Raw genomic sequence first — 18929 nt, forward strand, 5'->3', positions numbered from 1 at the left:
TAATTCCTGAGAATCTCCTAGCAGTGAAGCAGCAAGTAAAAGTACTTGGCTGTCTTCACACAGCATTTCCTGCCTCCTCCTTTGCTCCCCTAGTCACCAGTTCTGGCTTTGCTGGAGCACAGGAAGGGATCAGATTTGGGAAGAGCTGGCCTGTGTGAAACCCAGCACTGCCAATTGTGTATCAGGGCTGAAGGATGAGCAATGGAATCAAAAGCTTATCAGACAGCAGGACTACCCCAAGCTTGTATTTTTAAACCACTTTGTAGTTAATCTAGAATGTAATTTTAGTTTTGCACAACCCATCCCTGTTATTTTCAAAGTTGTCAACTCTGTAAAATGAGCTCTACAAGCTGCTGGGAGTAGAGATGAGAGAAGCAGTAGGCCCAGCTGCATCATGTTCCCATTTTTTGCCTTGTTTCCCCTGAGGAACTCTTCACAGCAGAGCAGCTCTGAGGTGGAAAACAGGCATAACTGAGCATTATTAAATAATGAAACCAAGGAACCAACATCAAGTGACAGCCTGATAAATACAAGTGCTTTGCATTTTGTGGATTTCCATGCAATCTTGTTGTTTGTTTTTTTTTTAATTTCACCATTTTCTAAATATATTTGTATCCCCCAGTTCTTGTATGGTGCCACATAAATCCTTGTTATATCCTTTTATATATAGCAGCAAAACTACAGGTGACAATGGATGCAATATGCATCAAGAGCACTTCTGCTTTTGCAAATCTTCTGCCCTCAAAGGATAATTTCTGCCTTCCAAAGATTAACTTTTACGTAAAGCAACTAAGTGGGAACTTCTATCCACATATGTTCAGTGCCCCCATTTCATAGTTAAGACAACGGAGACAGCACGGTTAAGTGATCTGCTCGAAGTCATACAGGAAGCCTCCAGTTTCCTCAAGCTCTGAACTATCTTCAACTTCCTCAAACTCATTTCCTTTACTTCAAAAATCTTCTTAAACAGCAAATGTCTTCTAGCTTCCCACCCCTCCAAAAAACCACCCAAATTTGCCAAAATAGCTTGAATATCAACTCTTCCTTGATGAGGCTTCCAGATACACGTTCCAAGTCTTTTTAAGCAAATTAAGTAATTGGTTATTCTACACCTGATGACTCAGCAAATGGCAACACCACAAATGATTTAGCAAATCACATGGAAAACTAGGATTCCCAATACTAATTCCAATACACACACATTCCAGCAGCACACAGCAACGAATTTAGGCTGGTTGATACAATACAGAATATTACTCCCCCCACCCCCCTCCAAACTAATACACCCTCAGCAGGCTTTCTATTTCAAAGCCCTCAGATTGTGAGCAAGATACCAAATTAATGAATCACCCCCCAAGCGTGCCAGGGAGATGTTTGCAGCAGTGGTGTGTGCTGTTCACATGCCATGGTTTCCTCCAGGCTGCCAGCCACAGCACTCGAAGCACAAGCTGAACAATCCGTAGCTGGCTGTGTTTTCACTGCCCATCTCCATCCACTCTGTACTCACAGGATACAACCCGGTGTTTAGGTGAGCTCACAGGAGTTGGTAAGGCTTGAGAGATTTTCAGCACAGTGTTAAGTTACTTGTATAAAGACTGTGGATTAGATCAACCTTTTAAAAAAGCAGTCATTGTATTCTTAAATCTTTTAACTGAAGAAATAGCTCCAGCCAAGGAAGAGGAGCTTTAGGAAGGGTGGGAATCCATGTAGACACACTCTACGTGTGAGTGTTTGCCTTTATAAACCCAGTCATCTCAATTGGTGTGCTCTCCTCATCACCAGGCTGACTGTGTGTAACAGCTGGGGAGAAATCCTGGCTGCTGTGCAATCCAACACAAAACTCTCTTTGACTTTTGTTCGGCTCCGATTTCACCCGCGTTGATCAAAACCCCAGGAGCAGCAAGCAAGCTCCCTACATCCCTGTAGTGTTGGCCTGTTCCTGCCAGCACTATCACAATGAGTAGCAATGGGATAGTTTTGCAAAGCTTTCTTGGTATGCAAAGGGGTTTACATAGCCACACAGCTTCCAGAGCAGACAGCAAGAGCTTGTTAGAAGATGCCTCCTCTTTCTGACCTTTTGAGGAGAAAATCAAGATGCAGTTAAAGGCATCTCAAGAAGGACAATACAACCCAGTAGTTTTGCTGAGGGATTCCCAGGCAGTTTTACATGAAGGAATTGCCTGAAACACATAGGCTACTGGTGTAAACAGAGCTGCCTCTGCCACATCAAAACCCCACCATGCCAAACGGCCGTAAGACAACTGTATTCTTCTTACGGAAGTAAATAGCAATCGATTCCATGGTTACACTTATGATTTGCACATCTACAGTCTGTTTATATTAGAAACAGAAAAATAATCTCTCAGTTAAATTACAGGCATAGCATGCAGTCCATCTGACAACATCCTATTTAAGAATTTTTGGAAGAGAGATCTATGACAAGGCTGCTTCGTTCTCTGTTCTCCAACTAGGTAACACATCACGCTGAAAACACAGCGGCCTTGGGCTTCTGTACCTGTTGCTCTCAGCTCACCTGGCTAGTCAATAGAGACACAGCCCCCAGCAGCACAGCACTTCCTTCTCCAATTCAGACTACCTCCTATTTTTCTTACAAGCGGTTCTTAAAATACTGCCCAGTGAATAAAGCATAGCTGGGCAGGAATTAGAGAACAATATTTTTTCCCCTCAATCTTTCTCAGCTCAGTTTGCAAAAAGCCTTGTCAAATGTGGGGCTTTTTCCTGCCGAGACAGGAAACAGTCTCCTCAGAAGAAATCTTTGTTTCCAAGAATAGCAGCATGCTCTTGAAGCCTTATCGCCCTCGTTTGCAGGAAGAGGAGCATAAGACAGTCCCGTGAACGCTGACATGAAACACATGACTGACTCTGCACACGTTCATCAGTGCTGCTTCTGAATATTGTGGTTTAATGCCACTCTCCTTAGCAACCTCCCATCTGAATGTTGTTCTTAACATGTACCTGTTGGCTAGGTCAAACCTCAGACAGATCACAGGAGTGTCTGATAACTCACTCCACATTCCTGCAGTTTAGCAGGACAACTCCATGGGAGCAGAGCTACAGGGATCCGTGAGCACGCTCTGCCATGCTGGCCAGCTCTTTGAGAGGTCCTGCTGAACCATCTGGCTTCAAGGCTGCAGACCAGAAGGCCCTGGATTCAGTGAGCACAAACACAGGTATGACAGGTTGTTTGGAGATCACGTACCGCAGTCATGAATCTATCCTTGGGGACTAATAGTGTCCTTGAAAGCCAAGCTGCGCTGGAGTGCTCTGTGAGGGCCAACCTCCAGGCTCTTCAAAGGGAGATCCAACACCACTACTAAAAACTAAGGCATGAAGGAAATACATTGGTGGTTTTAAATCCTTTGACAAGGATAAAGCAGCACGCTAGTCTAGCTTCCACCTTTTCCAGTGCCCAGTCCTGTCACACAGCTTCTCTTCCACTGACCCACATCCAAGAGATGCCATCTCAAAAGTACATCTCCTCCCTCCATAGAAATGGGATCTGACAGTCCCACACAACACTTACAGCAACAAGAAACCTAGAAGATGCCCAAGCTAATGCCTCAACAAGCAAAGACATACTTCTTTCTTTCAATAGCTGCAGCCCTGTAGCTGGTTCCAAGTTCCTTCCTGCACGTGCACACCCACACTTGGGTATTAAGACCTGTGTCGGATATATAAAAGACTCAACACAAACTAAAATGCCAGGGAAACATGCCCACATGTGTCATACGCCTCAGGCTGTGGATAAGCAGCGCGGGCACCCAGGTAAGGGATGCCCTACTAGCATGGATTTACAGCCACTCTTTCATTTTAGGCTGATCTCTGGGGCTGTCTGGGTAGAGGACAAAGGGAAAAGTACACACGTGGCCGATGCTCAGCCCCTGTCACCCGCAGGCGGTTCACAGGCATGCACTGAGCAGGAAGCGGTACTGCTGACAGGAGACCTCTCTCATCTTGTCCTCCTGCCAGGCTGTTGCTCTGCAGTACAATAGTCAGGCAGAAAATGTAACTGCGTTTGTTTGTAACCGTATTTCGTTTCTCAATCAGAATCCTTCATGCTTTAAACAGAAGCCAATTTATTTATTTCAGCTATTAGATCAGTGTACCCTTTACACTGGGAAGACCGTGAGATGAAGTCCCGTCACCTCAACTTTAACCCTTCTAAATCCAAAGTTCACACCACACCTTTCAGCTGGATGTGACAGTATTATTAGTAGTCGCAGTTTCCAACATAAAAAAAGCTTTTAGACATTTTTGTAATAAACATTTGCTTTTTCCATATCAGAGCAGTCCTTCACAGCACTATTACATGACACATACAAATAATTAACACAGCTTTATTAAATTTGTGCCATAGTTTGAGGAAAAACAATTAAGTGGGAATATCCAGAATTTCTGATGATCCTTCCCAAACCATTTTCTGCATTCCTCCATATATGTTACAGCTACTACTTAACACTCTACTGGTACAATCTCACTTAATGAAGTCCAGCTGAAATAGCTTGTGAGAGAGAGGGGGGATGAATATGTAGAGTTCAATCATTGTGCAGTGTGTTTATCAAGCACAACAGAAGCTCCCATAAATGTCCACAGATTTTCCCTTCTGTTGATAAATGGCTCCTGCAAAGCTTCTACCTGGCAAGGTAACTTATTAATGTTTAAATTTTATGCCCTTAGATTAAAACTAAATACTTTAAACTCCTTTCACAGGGTAGTGAGCTTGGATCTTGTCTGAAGTTGGTCTCTCCTTTCCTACCACCCGCTTTGCCGTTGGTTTGTCATTTCTGGAAGGCAGCAATGTCTCTTTGTACCTCTCCAGCACAGAGCACAGCTGTGCTCCAAATACACAGAGACCTTGAGGCACATCCAAAATGCAACACAGGAAGAAAACCCATTGTGCACATGACAGGGTTGTGCTCTGCCACCCGGCCTCACGCTCACACGGTGCGTGAGGCCGTGAGAAATCCTGCTGGAAACCACAGGGCTATTTGCAGAACAGGGCACTATTCAGAATGACCAAACGTGGCAGAATTCCTCCAATTATTTACTTTTCATCAACACCTGAGAGTCTACAAGCAACAGAAAGCTCTCTGACATGTACACCCCCCTGGATGAATACACACGGGGAGGGTGCGCACGCTGCACCATGAAGAACCAGGCCATTTTTGCCCTCCCAGTACCCATAAGGATGCATTCATTCCCCCTTCCCCTTCTATCCTGACACAAAATGGAACGTCTTGATATCACATAAATTCTCTGCCAACCACAGAATCCCAGTGCTGCACCAGTTCAGCCTGCAGCAAAGTTCTTGGCTCGTGCTCGACTTTCATGCTGGATCATACGGAGCCAGCCTACCCCCAAGGGGAGTTGGAGGTAGAGGTGAGAGCAGCAGCAGTAATAAGAGGCACAGTTCATGACTCCCAAATACATTTTTAGCAAAGCTGACATGAGCAACAGCTACACAGAGCAGCTGCTGCCAGAGGAGACCTGAGTCAGACCTAGTTTGTGACCACAGATCTAAATCAGAATCGCCCCAGGAATTAATTCTTGAATTTCCAGCCAAACTACAGTATTGAGGTTTTTTTTCCCTCAGCCATAGCTGAGAGAATACCTAAACCAAGTTATCTCCTGGGAAGCTTTATGAAAGAAAAGAAATTCTCAGTGCTGTGTGGCACTGGCTGTGTTTGGTCTGAAGCCCTCTTAGGTGAGCAAAAGAACCCCAGTGTCTAGATGATTAATTTTATTTTTTAAATTAAATAAAGCATGCTGAATAACCTGGCAGGAACAGTAATGTGGAGAACAGATTCCCTCACCTGAGCCATCAAAATGCTGGTGATATTCCTGTTACACAGAGAGCAATTGGTCTGCTTACGAGCTACTATCAGCCAGCAAAGTTGCAATGCTGAACAGCTCTTGAGTTGTTTTGCTAGTGAAGTCCAAATGCCCCTCTTGACACTGAGATCACCTTATTTTCTTTTATCACAGACAAGCAAGATTAAGACCCAAATCTGTAACACTGCAGGACCCGCAGCTCAAACTGGACACCTTCCACAGCTGTCCCAGAGGAAGGTTTTGGTGAAGCCAGGATGGCACAAAGAACGAGGGCAGAAGCCAGTTCTTTTCCTGAGCTACTCCGTGAGGCAGCCCCCAACTCATCTGGGTGGCTTGGTGATAGAGGTCTTGGTACAGTGAAGGGGAATTTGGTCACATGCATCTGACCTTAAGAACCTCAGAAGGAAGGCGGATGGAGTGTGACCTTCACAGGCAGCCTACAACTGAAATTTAAGCTTCGATTTGGCTGGCAAGGTCCTGGCTGAAGATGGGAATTACTCACACGAGAGCATGGACACACTAAGATCAAGATATTACAAGAAGAAGTTCAAGTGAGGAAGTGTACTATTAAGAGTTTCACTTCATTAGATAGCTGGGAAGAACTGAAACAGCACAAGGATTTCTCCCTCTTGCCTAACTGCAGCGAGAGCAAAACAACTCAGCCAGTTACAGCGATATCACCAAGGGCTGTCCGATGGAAGGGGAGTGATGTTCAAATTTCAAAGAGTCTTTACTTGTTTCCTTACCACTTTCTAATGATCAAAAGCCATGATGTAACAAATCATGTGATCACTAAAAACATAAAGGTAACCCAGAACTCCACAGAGCCCCAAACCAGGACACTGGGAAGAAGAGGGATCTGTCTTTTGAACAAACCACTGAGAATTTGCAAACCATCCCACTTGTCCAACACCCAGACTGTCTTGCCTGGCTTTGATTAGCTGCTTCTTCCCCCATCCCTGAAAGCATTTAAGGCCAGGTTAGATGGGGCTTTGGGGAACCTGGTCTAGTGAAGGTGTACCTGCCCATGGCTGGGGATTGGAACTAGGTGATCTTTGAGGTCCCTGCCAACCCAAAGCACTCTGTGATCCTACGATTCCCTTATTTTCACCCTTAACAAGTACCTTTGTATGGAAAAACACAACATAGGCAGCCACCAGGCATGCCTTTCACAGCAGTCAAAGAAATCCATAAAACAAATACATAAAAATTGCATGACAAAGTAACTTTACCCAGCACAAAACCAATGCAAGGCTGTATGTGCTCTCAGGGTCTGCGCTGCTTACAGGCTACAGGCTTGTACGTGTCAAGGAAAAATAAGTAGTGTGATCCCAATCAGCTGCTGGGGTAATTCCTTTGCAATCAATAGCACTAAATGAGCATGAAAGCAGAGTGATGCAGGCATGCATCAGACCCTACATACTTAAAGATCCCCAACCACATCCTGCGTGACTATCAAAGGCACAGTTCCTACTTGCATATCAGAAGGGGCTTCTTGTGAAAAGAAGCTTCTAGAAACAGAAGCTCTTGGCTGATAGGTTTGTCTGACCACTTTCTGTTCTACCCAAGCTCATCTTTCACACATTTATCCTTAACACACCCCTGAGCATCATTTCCATCTTCCAGGTGGGAAATTAGAATGAAAATAACAAGGGTGCTCATGTGTCTCAGTCACACTGAAATCACTGGGAATTTGTACCTTGTTCCAGGTATTTGGACACCTGAATGACTTAACCCAAGCGATACACGACTGCAGACAGCAATGGGGATCTCAATTCCTGTGTGTGGCTCTAGCCTCAGAAGTGATTATCTTTTCTTACCCACTTGTAGCAACTTGGTAGACTTGGCAGTGTTGGGTGAATGGTTGGACTCAATCTTATGGGTCTTTTCCAACTTAAATGATTTTATGGTTCTATGAACTTATAACAGCTGATGATGTATCAAGCAGTGAGCATGAGAGCTCTGACAGCAATATTGCTGGAAATACCAAACCATCCATCAATTCAGATCATAAAAGGATTTGCCAAAGCATCAGCCCTCTGTGATATTTACACAGCAACCACCTTCCCCTCCTGCAGATCCCAGCATGATTGATGCATCTGTGTTTCACAGTGGGAAGTGAGAGGAGCTGTGTATGAAACATGCCTGAAGGCAGAAGCCGTTTCCTTTTCAACACCATTTGCTCATAAATGAGAAGTCTACAGGATTCAGGCAAGGATTCATAATTCATATAGTTCATATTCACATTACCAGAACAAAACAACCATCCATGACTGACATCTGCTTTCTGTTAAAATCTAAGAATTATCAGCAACAGGTAAAACACCCTCAGTTGGGGTTTTTTTGCTATTGTCACTCGACCAACATTAAAGTAATTTTCCTGTCAGCCACACATTACTTATCAGCCATACTCACTACAAACCTCTACAAACACAAGAAAAAAGCAGTATTTACAGCTCTCATCCTTTACAAGACAGTAAGTCCTCTTTCATTGTACTTAAATGTCTTAATAGATATGCCAGTCACACCCATATAATCGAAGAATTAGGTAAAAAACATCCCAAGTGATAGAAAAACATCATCCCAGAATGCTTTTTTTTTGGATTTACTTATTGTACAGAGTAATGGGCATAAGAGTGGCTGAGAAAACATTCTCATCACAGCTATATGTGAAACATCCTTCCACTTTGCTGCCAAAATATTATGTCCCTGGAAGATTACACATCATTCTGCAAATTAAAGGTATGCCTGTTGACTCATCTTCCTAATACTGTATGTTGGAAGAGAAGGCAATTTCCAGGACTCTGATCCTACACAGAACTTCAACACATGCTTAATGTTCAGTGGGAATGTTTTGCTGGTCTGAGCAAGAGTACTTTTGCACTTTCTGTAATGGACCACCAGTTTGGAAATGAAACATAGCACCCTGGTGCTCCTCTTACCTTGTTGTACTTTGCTTAGTGATTTTATACCTGTGTGATGAGTATCTGTAACATTAATGCTTAGAATTCCTATTTTATGCCCAGTCATCCCAGGGATAAAAGGATTCAAGGTAAAGAATGAAATAAACCACATCTCAACTGTGTGTCTGTCAAGAGTTGATGATATGCAAATTAATCAGCCTCAAACATCTACTGTACATGTCACATAGGGTTCCTAAGCTACTACCTGAAACAGAGTACTACATAAAGCTCCTAATTCTGTCAATCTGGAAGGACAATAGGTTGAAAACCAGATTCCTCATCAACACAAAACAAGACAGATGCCACATTTCTTGTTTGAATAATTTTCTGAAGTTCTGATGACCAGATCTGGCTGAGAAACAGGAAAACGTGACCCCCACATCCTAATAATTCTCAGTCAGTCTCAATAATACATTTTCTCTGTTTATCTCCGACTTTACCCAGTGCTGCTGGACTCTCCCCGACACAAGCTTTTGGCTAACACAGCCTTCAGCACAGATGGGTCTCTGACCTTATTTAGCAGGGATTCTCCTGAAGGCATTGCTGTCTGATTTTATAACATCTGATTCAGATGGTTCAGTGACTCGGCCAGGGCACGTAACCCACTTTATTAATGCCTGGTTCATTAGCAAAGTTCACGTTCATTAACTACAAATAACTTTTGCTTAACATTGAACTCCCCTACCATCAATTATCTGTCTTCAATAGACATTAATTGTGAATAACAAGAAGGATCAGTTACCGATTTCCTCTCCTGTTTCAGCTCCTGCACGTAGCGCGATAGCTCTCCAGTGATAAGAGAGGTCATGTTCTCTGAAATGACCTCGTGCTGGCCAGCATAGTCATTCATTTCATTTAAAGTGGCTAGGAAGGCTCTGGTTGATGTGTACCTGCAGAGGACAAAACCACATTTTGCTTTTAGCCCTTTTTTTCCTCCCAAGAAAGACACACCACAAAGGGAGGTTGTATCCTTCTAAACCATCTCCTGTTGCTACATGAGCCTGAACACAGATTAGCACAGGTTCACGTGAAGGAATTTCACAATAGGAAGCCAGTCCCACCCACTGACAGTTGTCTGATAAATTAATCTCCATTTAGACAGTTTGACATTGGCTCTTAAAATATATCACAGTTGTAGAGTGATGGGGTTTTTATCAGCACAGCTCCAGGACTTCACCATTCTAATCTCTATTTAAACATGTCTTGTTATGCTCTTTAGAACCCTACAATTCAGTGCACAGTCAGAGTTCTCCTCTCTACCTGGCAAAACCCTGTCTGCACAGCCAAGTGCAGAAGAATTTTCATAGTGTAATCTGGATTTAAACCAGCTATAGTTTATGAAGTTTTCACAAAGGGAGTTTACTAACCCAGGGTTCATCATCAACCCCTATTTTTGTAGTACCTTCCATCCCAAGCTTTATTTTTGGTTGAAAATCTCCTATGCAACATTCCACGTATTATTAAAAGGAAGAAACAAACATCTGTGCACACAGCTTCAAAACAGCAGATTATGTCACTAGCATGTTGAGCACAGAGCCAACAGAGCTCCATTTGGGTAGCCCAGCTGGCTGTGCTGGTCAGCTGGAAAACAGCAGCTTACCCATACTAGAAAAACAATGAATCTAAAAATGCACCCATATAACATCACTTAAAGGTGAAAAAGCAAAGCAAAGAGGGAAGGATTTAGAGGAAATAGAGGGGACTGGTACAAGTGAGGAAGAAAAAGGCATAAAAGAAAAAAAAGGTGGAAAAAGAGATGAAAATATATTCCAATAGAAGCAGTCACATTCACAGTCAAGCTGTGATGAATCCCAGTTCCAAAAGGCAGAGGATCAAAGACACAGAACTACAGACTGACCAGAAGTTTGAAAACAGATCCTTTTTGGACAGGCTGTCTCAAAACACTGTCCGAGGCACCCAAAGGTCGCATGACAAATCCTCAGACATTGTTTAGAGACATGAGGAAACGATAGTGATGTGAGCACTGTATTTGAAAGGGCAAAGCATACACGGGGTTTTCTGTGCCACATCACATGAATCATTTAACTCCAACTTCCTTTTCCAGCAATAAAAGATGTGTCAAAAAAGGTTGTAGTAAACTCAAAATATCCATTTATGGTCTAACTACCCAAGGGCAGATTTATTCCTAACCCCAGGTACGAAGCAGAAGAGCTGCTGTGCTGGTAACAGAAGTTTCCTTGTGTAAATATTAATATCTTGGGAAACAAATAACTAATTCCCAAACAATATTAACAAAAAATATATTTAAAAGAAAATGAAAAGGCTGCCATCTCTGTCAATATGAGCCAACAGAGTTGCTGTGTACAGCAGCTTGGGGGTCTGACCCAAAAATCTAAATTAATACAACGACACTGTTGGATTTGTATCCAAATTCATTTGAAATGTTACAAATGTCAGGGCAAGGGTTTGAGTCTGCTGCCAGGCTCTCCAGAGGCAGTGCAGTCTGCTGCTACACAAAGCTGCAGGGTCAGACTCTACAAAGCCTTCACTCGAAGCTGATGCTTTAACAAAACACTGGCATCAAGCAGCTCTAAGGGACCGGCTCTCCCTCTGGCTGTCAGTTGGAAAGCTCCTCCTCTAGAACATTCTTTTTCAATATTATCTTTCATCTCACCAAGGGCAGGAACGTTCTTAGTGACATGTAGTCTATCATCACCTGTATCACTGTCTGCAATGTCACCCAGTGAGGGAGTGGTGCTTGACACTGCAGTCATTATCCACGAGCCCTGCATGAGTCCCCTGACACCAAGGAGATGGTCTGAATAGCTGAGCCAACAGCTGAGGCCCTGCAACATCCTTCAGGAGCAGCAAGTCATGTGCCAATACATCCCAGGATGCTGGGAGTACAAACTACATCCTTCACCTTACTTACTCTTCAAGAGCCACTGGTTTCTCTGTGGCATTGTAACATTATCCCTGTAGTGAGTTACTAATCTGTGTTGTCAGTCCATTTGGGTAATTTTAATACTCACAAGGGCTGCTCAAGTTTCATGCTAAAATTAACAACTGCTTCTGGTCCTGCTCGAAGTAGTTAGGAGTTTGGTCATTCACTTTGAATAGCCTTAAAGTTCTTAAGGTAAAGCAAACACAAAAACCCCACACCCCAGGTATCCTGAACCCACAACATTGAGAACTGAGCCCAAATCCATCTCTGAAAATCCACTCCTTGCTATCTACCATATCAACCTGTTTCTGCATCAATGATTTCTATATTTTTCTCTTGACTTCAAAATCTTTGGCTTACAAGCCAAATCCTGGCTGGTAACCCATCTCTCCCCCTTCCTCCATCAACACATGTTCAGCAAGCAGCAGATCATAACCATACCTGTATTCTTCCTCTTCTTTGGAGTTCTTTTTGGGTTGGTATTTCTTTGAAAGATTCCTGAAATGAAACATAGTTATTTCTTAGTTATTTATATTAACTTTAACTGGATAAACCTTTGCATGCACACACACTCTGTGGGGCTTCAGAGATTTTATGTGCAGTGACTAGAAGTACGACTGCAACTTGGCTTTGAGCAGCACAGAAAGCACAGTGCTTCAGGCTCTACAGCTGCAATAAAACATCACATTCTGAACCTGAGAAGTAAATAAATTACACTCATGAAGTCCATACACCTGAGTTATGGTTCTGCTGATGCACAAGTCTCCTTCACCTGGTCTGAAGGAGAAAGCCTTCTACAGTCAGAACACAGAATCCTTAGACACACAGGAGTGCTTTACAAACTCCACCCGGTAGAAGGTGCTACTCCATACCCAAAGGTCTCCTGGCTCATTAAAGTGGGATTTGCTGCAGCAGAGGACACTCCAGCCAGACAAGTCTGCCCACCTTTAGCAGGATGCTTCCAAGGAAGAGAAGAATCTTTATAAAGCTGTGGGAAGCTGCACTGAGCTGACAAAGTGGGGATTGTTTCACAATTATCAGCTGATGCTGGGAGAAATGTGAAATCTGATTATCCCAATTAGTGCAGATGCTTGAATATCTCATTACCCCACACCCAAGTAATGATTTAATTTTAAAAGACTGATATGCTCCAGCGATCTTATCTTGAATAAGAAATCTGAGTAGCTGTTAGCACATCTGACAGCACACAGCCTGAAAGTGCTGGCTGCCAGCAGCACAGCCAGAGAGCTGGTGCTGCCCACCCAACACACAACCCACCTTGCTGATACTTAACATTAGGATGCCTATTGCACTGCAGCAACATGCCATGTGTCTTCTAACCAATGCAAATCAGAGAGCTGGCAGATCTTACTTAGAAATCTGATGTCCTTTCCAGTGCTGCAGTACTGGGATGTCCTCTACTCTAAACTCAGTCCTGACTATGTGCTTTCCTGCAGCCTGTTACCCTATCATGAAATTAAACCCATTTGTTTTAGCTGTACAAAATGTTTTCATCTTTGAAGGACTCCCAGAACACTTCCAGTTGAAAAGAAGCTGCTTTTTCAGAGGTGTAACCCCCACCCCATTGCAAGCTCCTTTTACTGAGAGCTGAGAGACAGTAGGGCCTCTTGTCTCACATTACTTATTCCTTTTCTTCTCCTTAAGGAATTAAAGAGCATCTGCCCAAACAGACTAGTAGCCAGAACCCTGGTAGATGTGCACAGACAAACATGTGTTTCTCTAAATTTAAATATCCCTACTTGGAAGGGATCCAAATGAGCATCTCTTCTCCAGTCACTGCCTTCTCTGAAAAGTAGATTCTCTGAAACAATGAACTTTTCTCTAGTCCTGCATACAGCCAGTTCAAACAAAGAACCCCAGCACAGCAAGAATTCTGCCAACTGCTGTCCCTGCTTCCAGCAAGCCTGACACCCTTCGTGTGCCACAGGAATCCCTCCACCACTCACCTGCTTACAGAGGAAAGGAAAAGCCACAGCATGCACAGAAACTACATTAACAAGGCATTTTCACACAGAGTTAAAACACACATGTTCCTGCACTGTCATGCTGCCCAGTTAATTCCATTATACAGAGCTACTGTCTTCCTGTAAACCTGTAAAGGTGCAGACTCCATGCTTTCCCAGAAAGATAAAAGAGAACCCTGAAAGCATGTAACAAGAATTAGAAAATAGTGAAGTGTTTAAGCTAGAGGCTGCATAGTTTATAAACCACATAAAATGCAGTCTATAGATTTGTGTTCTTTGAATTCTCCCCCTCCCTTCTTTAATCCAAACCATGGGTAGGGTTTTAAAACCAGGATACACCCAAAACCCAGAAGTGATACTGAATCCAGAAGTGATACTGAACCCAGCAAGAGTCACCATCTCTGCCACAGGGAGCAGCCCAGCATGCAGTGCCACGACCAGAACACTGGCACTTCCTGGGTTCAAGCTGGAAGCAGTGACACCTTCAGAGCTCACAGGGACTGCAGAGGGAACTAACACATACCAAAGATCAGCAGTGAAACAGCAATTCTGGCAAGGTCCTGTGCACCTGTCTCCCATTCACATTTCTAGTTGCCTTTCACACTGCTCTTCCCACTGACACCTTGCTTCTCTCCTCTCCTGCTTCCATTTTTTGACACCTTGCCTTCTCTCAAATTTATCATCCATCAGCAGTTCCCAATTCTCAGATTATCCTGGTATCTTAAGCACGTCTTTTCCACAATACAGCTTCCTCAGAGCTCCCTATCCATCAGTACATTCAGTAAGGCTTTTGACACACTTGATACTCAAACCACGTGTGCTGTAAGGAGTGATGAGGGAAGGAGGACAATGACACACCACTTCAGCACTCAGAGCACAGCATCCAGCATGTCACCATCCAACAGAGCATGAAACAAAGCCCAGGAACAAGTGAACACTCTACCAGTCTCTGCAGCCCTTCCTTCCCAGCCTAGTTTAATGACTCAACAGCTATAAAGGAAACTATTGTGTCAAATCTGAACTGAGCTCTCAACCCAGGACTGATGGTAAGTGGTACAGGCAGGACTTCAGCAGCACAGGCACTGTGTGTAAGGTATGTGACACTGGGGAGTTTCTTCCTGTGCTGTACATCCTATGCATTCTGCAAGTACATAGATCCAACTTAACACTTAAGTATTCCACATAAACCTGCAGAATTATAAAGGGGAAGGAAAGAAGCATTTTTAAATAGAAGACAATTAAACTTCAACAGATGACATGGGTAAGATGTAGTCAGACAAGAAGAATATTTAGGTTAGGGAGCCCAGAGACCAAGCAGAAAACACAAGCTTCACAAAATGAAGTTGAGCAGCTTTACTTACACTATAAATAAAACTCAGAGTTAAATCAACAGGAGTATCTTGTGTTAACTCATCCCTTTTCATGTTATGACATGCAGTGATATGCTGCAGCCTGTTTACACCAAATGGATGTGATACCAGGAAGGTTTGCACTGGCTGGAGGAGACTTCTTAGAAGCAGATGCATGGGTTGGTTTTTGGGTTTTTTTATCATTCTCTCCCCCCCACTTCTTAATATCCTGCACTGGTTTATCTTGACATTTGATAAGTCTACATTTTTTCTTTTATACCTCAAAGCTCTTAGATGACTCCAAAGAGCACTGTGTGTTTAAGAGCTCCTGATGGGGGGGGAAGTATCTGTACTCAAACCATACCCGTGGGTAGGAGAGACAAACACAGAGAGAAGAAACAAACGGACCAAGTTTATTTCTTATTCTGTCCTACACTTCCAAAACTCAGGAGTTCAGAGTTCCTAGGTAGTTTTACCTGTGACACACTCCCCTACTTCCTTAAGCATGTCTTAATGTGTTTACTTTCATAACTACACTATCCACACCTGAAATTTGTCATCCTAAGAAATTCAGTTTGTCTGCATCAGACAGAGCTGCTCCCACAGATACTCTGCCGGGGTTTCCCAGTCCAGTCATACTCTCTTTCTTCCAGCTCATTTTGCTTCTAATTCAATCTCTTCTCATCTCCATAAGATACGAGCAATTTGTTCCTATACAAGTCATTGTCTATTTCCTGCTTGTCTATAGCAGAAGCCCTGGGGAATCCTTGTGGCATTCCCCTGAGAAAGCACAGAACCATAAAGGCAGGAGTTTATCAGCTACCAGCTCATGGTAAATAACAGGCCAATAGGCATCTGAAATCCACTCTAACACAAGCATCAAACATTCTGGGTGATTTGGTTTTTAATAGATACTGTGCTTTAGATATACCCAGATCAATTAGAACCTCAGATCTCTAACTGAGAGGACAGAAGGAGTTCTAATGTGTGTTATAGTCATGCAAAAAAAGGTGTGGATTTACTGGAGGGGTTAGGAAGGATTAGTCCTGCACTCCCCTCCCAAGTCAACTCCTCCACCTCCAGCTTCTCACCCCGGACACTAGTGGCTGGCAGCAATATTGCATCACAGCCTCTCTGCAGCAACAGGACTGTGTGTGTGGTATTCCCTTCTCACCCCTGTTCACCTCATTTTTAACATCCTCCAAGGAGAAGCGGTCCAAGAGCTACTCACTGTGGGAGGGTTCTGACCAACCCCTCCTGTCCACTGGATCTCACCTCAAGGAATATGTTTTTGGGTTTGTTCACATACACACAGCTCTACCTACAACATGATGGTCAAACCAGACGTGTAGAACATACATAGCAGGGATTCCCAGCAATTCAACTACTCAAAAGAAACCTGTAGGATCTCTGTTCAGGAGACACACTGCAAGAACAGTGGCAAGGTTACAAGGCTGTGTGAGTTCAAATCTCAGGCTGCAACCTGGCTAACTACTCAGACAAAGCTTCCAAGGGCTCAGAGTGACTTTCTGACCTGCAATTTCTCCACACTGGTCTTTAAAAAGCACCCAAGCCCTACACTTTGCCTAGGAACAAGTGCTCATTATTCTGTGGAATTCTTAACCCCCTCAGCATTTACACGCAGCAGTCGTAATTTCATGGAAAACATTACAAAGCTATCCTCAAAGCCTGAGCCATTAACATGCACAAACAGTGAGTAAGCCCTACTACACGACTCAGTCACCTAAACAACCTTGCTTTTTGCAAAGCATATGATTTTTAGCAGAGATAATAAAACAGTAGCTTAAATTAACTTCAGCTTTCCATTCTCTCAATTAAAGCTATTCTCTAAAAGCCATTATTATAAACCAAACAAATTAGCACAAGTGAAAGAGTAAACTTACACACGATGACAGGCTTTGAACAGATGCAACTCCAAGTCCAGAACTCTACTTATCAACTTACCTAAGCTGCTTTGCATAGCTGAGTTCAATCTCTGTTCTTTCTTTAACAAACTTGATGTATTTTTCCAGCACATCAATGCCCCACTGCGTGTGTTTTTCTAAGTTGTCAAACTGGTCCTGCAATAATAATAATAATAAAAAAACAAACTTAAGTCTCACTCAACACAGAGATAACTAAAAATAAAGTTCCAAAGTACACATCACCATAAAGAAAATGTTATTAGTATTTTCCATCACCCCAGTAAGACATTTTCATAAGGATACCGGTTTCTAATCGACGGAAATAAGCCTGTAACATGATTCAGGAACATTCCTGATTCCTGAATCAGTTTCATTTCAGAAATCCTGGCAATTCTACTGAATATAATCTTCTGTCCTCACACAAAGGATAAGGAATAGTTCTTGCCATTATTTTATTTTACTCTTCAGAGTTAAGCTAAGTCCCATGAATGAATGAGGTCTACTCCTAATTATTCTGATTTTCACCCCCCCATCAATTTATCCTCAAGCTTTGTCAGTGTTATGAATTTAAAGCATCATTTAGAACAGCCAACAATCTTTTTTTTTTTTACCAAAAAGAATTTACTTCCCCTGTAGCCTGTTTTGTTCTAAGCAGAAGAAATGCTCCCAAATGATGCCACAAAAAATGACATTAGCTATGTGAACAGTGAGTTTTCGTGTCTCTCTCCATTCAGATACAGATGCTACTTTGTTCTTCAAACATTGTTGCCCTCAAAAAAAAGAAACCAACCCAGTCACACGTGTTTTCAATAAAATCTTTTTCAACCAAGAACATTCCACAAGTCAGCTTGGGATTTACAAATGCCAAGAGAAATTAAGCAACTCTAAAGCCAAATTAATTACCCGAGCCAGCTTATTACTATCTGCAGATTTAACCTAAAATTACCTCCTTTTTAAAAAATCTGGTTACTTTAATAACTTTCAAATTCCATGCAGCGTTTTAGAAGGGAGTTTCTACTCAACTTGAGGGATATTTTTTAAACTGCACACCTGCAGTACACGGGTTAGATTTAAATGTATTTAAAAATACATGTACAGAGCCATAGATTTGGGTCAGGTGCTTCACTGCTGCAGTTAAAGCTTCTAACAGGGGCAATGCTGCTTTTCTACCTGCCAAAGGCTTGGGTCTTGTGATTTTCAGCTTGTAGAGCTATCAACAAGTGTCATCAAAGGCATGCAAGCCCACTTCCTTAGCTGCACAATTTAAAAACCAGAGAACTACTCCAGAGCCTGGTTTGTGCCTACACTGCTCTTGAGCAAATACCACTTTCTGCATCGTAGCATGTGCAGCTCTGGCAGTGGCAGATGGGTATCAGGAGAGATTCCTCCAGCACCCAACTCAACTGATGTGTACATGGGTGCTGCTACTTGCTAACAAAACTGTTTGACTGCATTTGGAAGTGGAGAAAGAAAACTGTGTTAGAGGAGGAAGCAAAACCCTAACAAGAAGCAAGTTAAGAGAGCTGGCAACATGCATTGAATAGGACACGTTGGGTTTATACGATCAAAGGGCTGGAGCAGCTCTCCTGTGAAGCCAGGCTGAGAGAGTTGAGCTTGTTCAGCCTGGAGAAGGCTCCTGGGGCACCTTACAGCACCTTCCAGCCCCTGAAAGGTGCCTATAGGAGAGGTGAGGAAGAACTGTTCATGAGGGCACAAACAGTTAGACAAGGGGTAATAGTTTTAAACTAGAAAAGGGGAGATTTAGGTTGGATATTAGGGAAAAAAAAGCCTTCAATATGAGGGTGGTGGATCCCTGGCACAGGTTGCGCAGGGAGGTGGTGGAAGCCCCATCCTTGGGGACGTTCAAGGTCAGGCTTGATGGGGCTCTGAGCGATGTGCTCTAGTGAAGATGTCCCTGCTCACTGCAGGGGTTGGGACTAGATGGCCTC

General features: G+C 43.1%; 1 protein-coding gene across 3 annotated transcripts in view; it reads right to left on the reverse strand.

Annotated features, from left to right (window-relative positions):
* FNBP1 (formin binding protein 1) overlaps positions 1–18929 on the reverse strand; it is a gene marked incomplete at its 3' end in the record, with an annotated part of 97338 nt that overhangs the window by 48599 nt on the left and 29810 nt on the right. For all 3 annotated transcript variants that reach the window (XM_084272499.1, XM_084272500.1, XM_084272498.1), the window contains exons 2-4: positions 17021–17136; positions 12163–12219; positions 9559–9706 (exon numbers count right to left, since the gene is read on the reverse strand). In XM_084272499.1, coding sequence (XP_084128625.1) covers positions 9559–9706; positions 12163–12219; positions 17021–17136 — 321 coding nt within the window. The remainder of the gene's footprint in view (positions 1–9558; positions 9707–12162; positions 12220–17020; positions 17137–18929) is intronic.

Source organism: Gallinula chloropus, assembly GCF_964237585.1.
Source record: "Gallinula chloropus genome assembly, chromosome: 18".
Taxonomy (NCBI): domain Eukaryota; kingdom Metazoa; phylum Chordata; class Aves; order Gruiformes; family Rallidae; genus Gallinula; species Gallinula chloropus.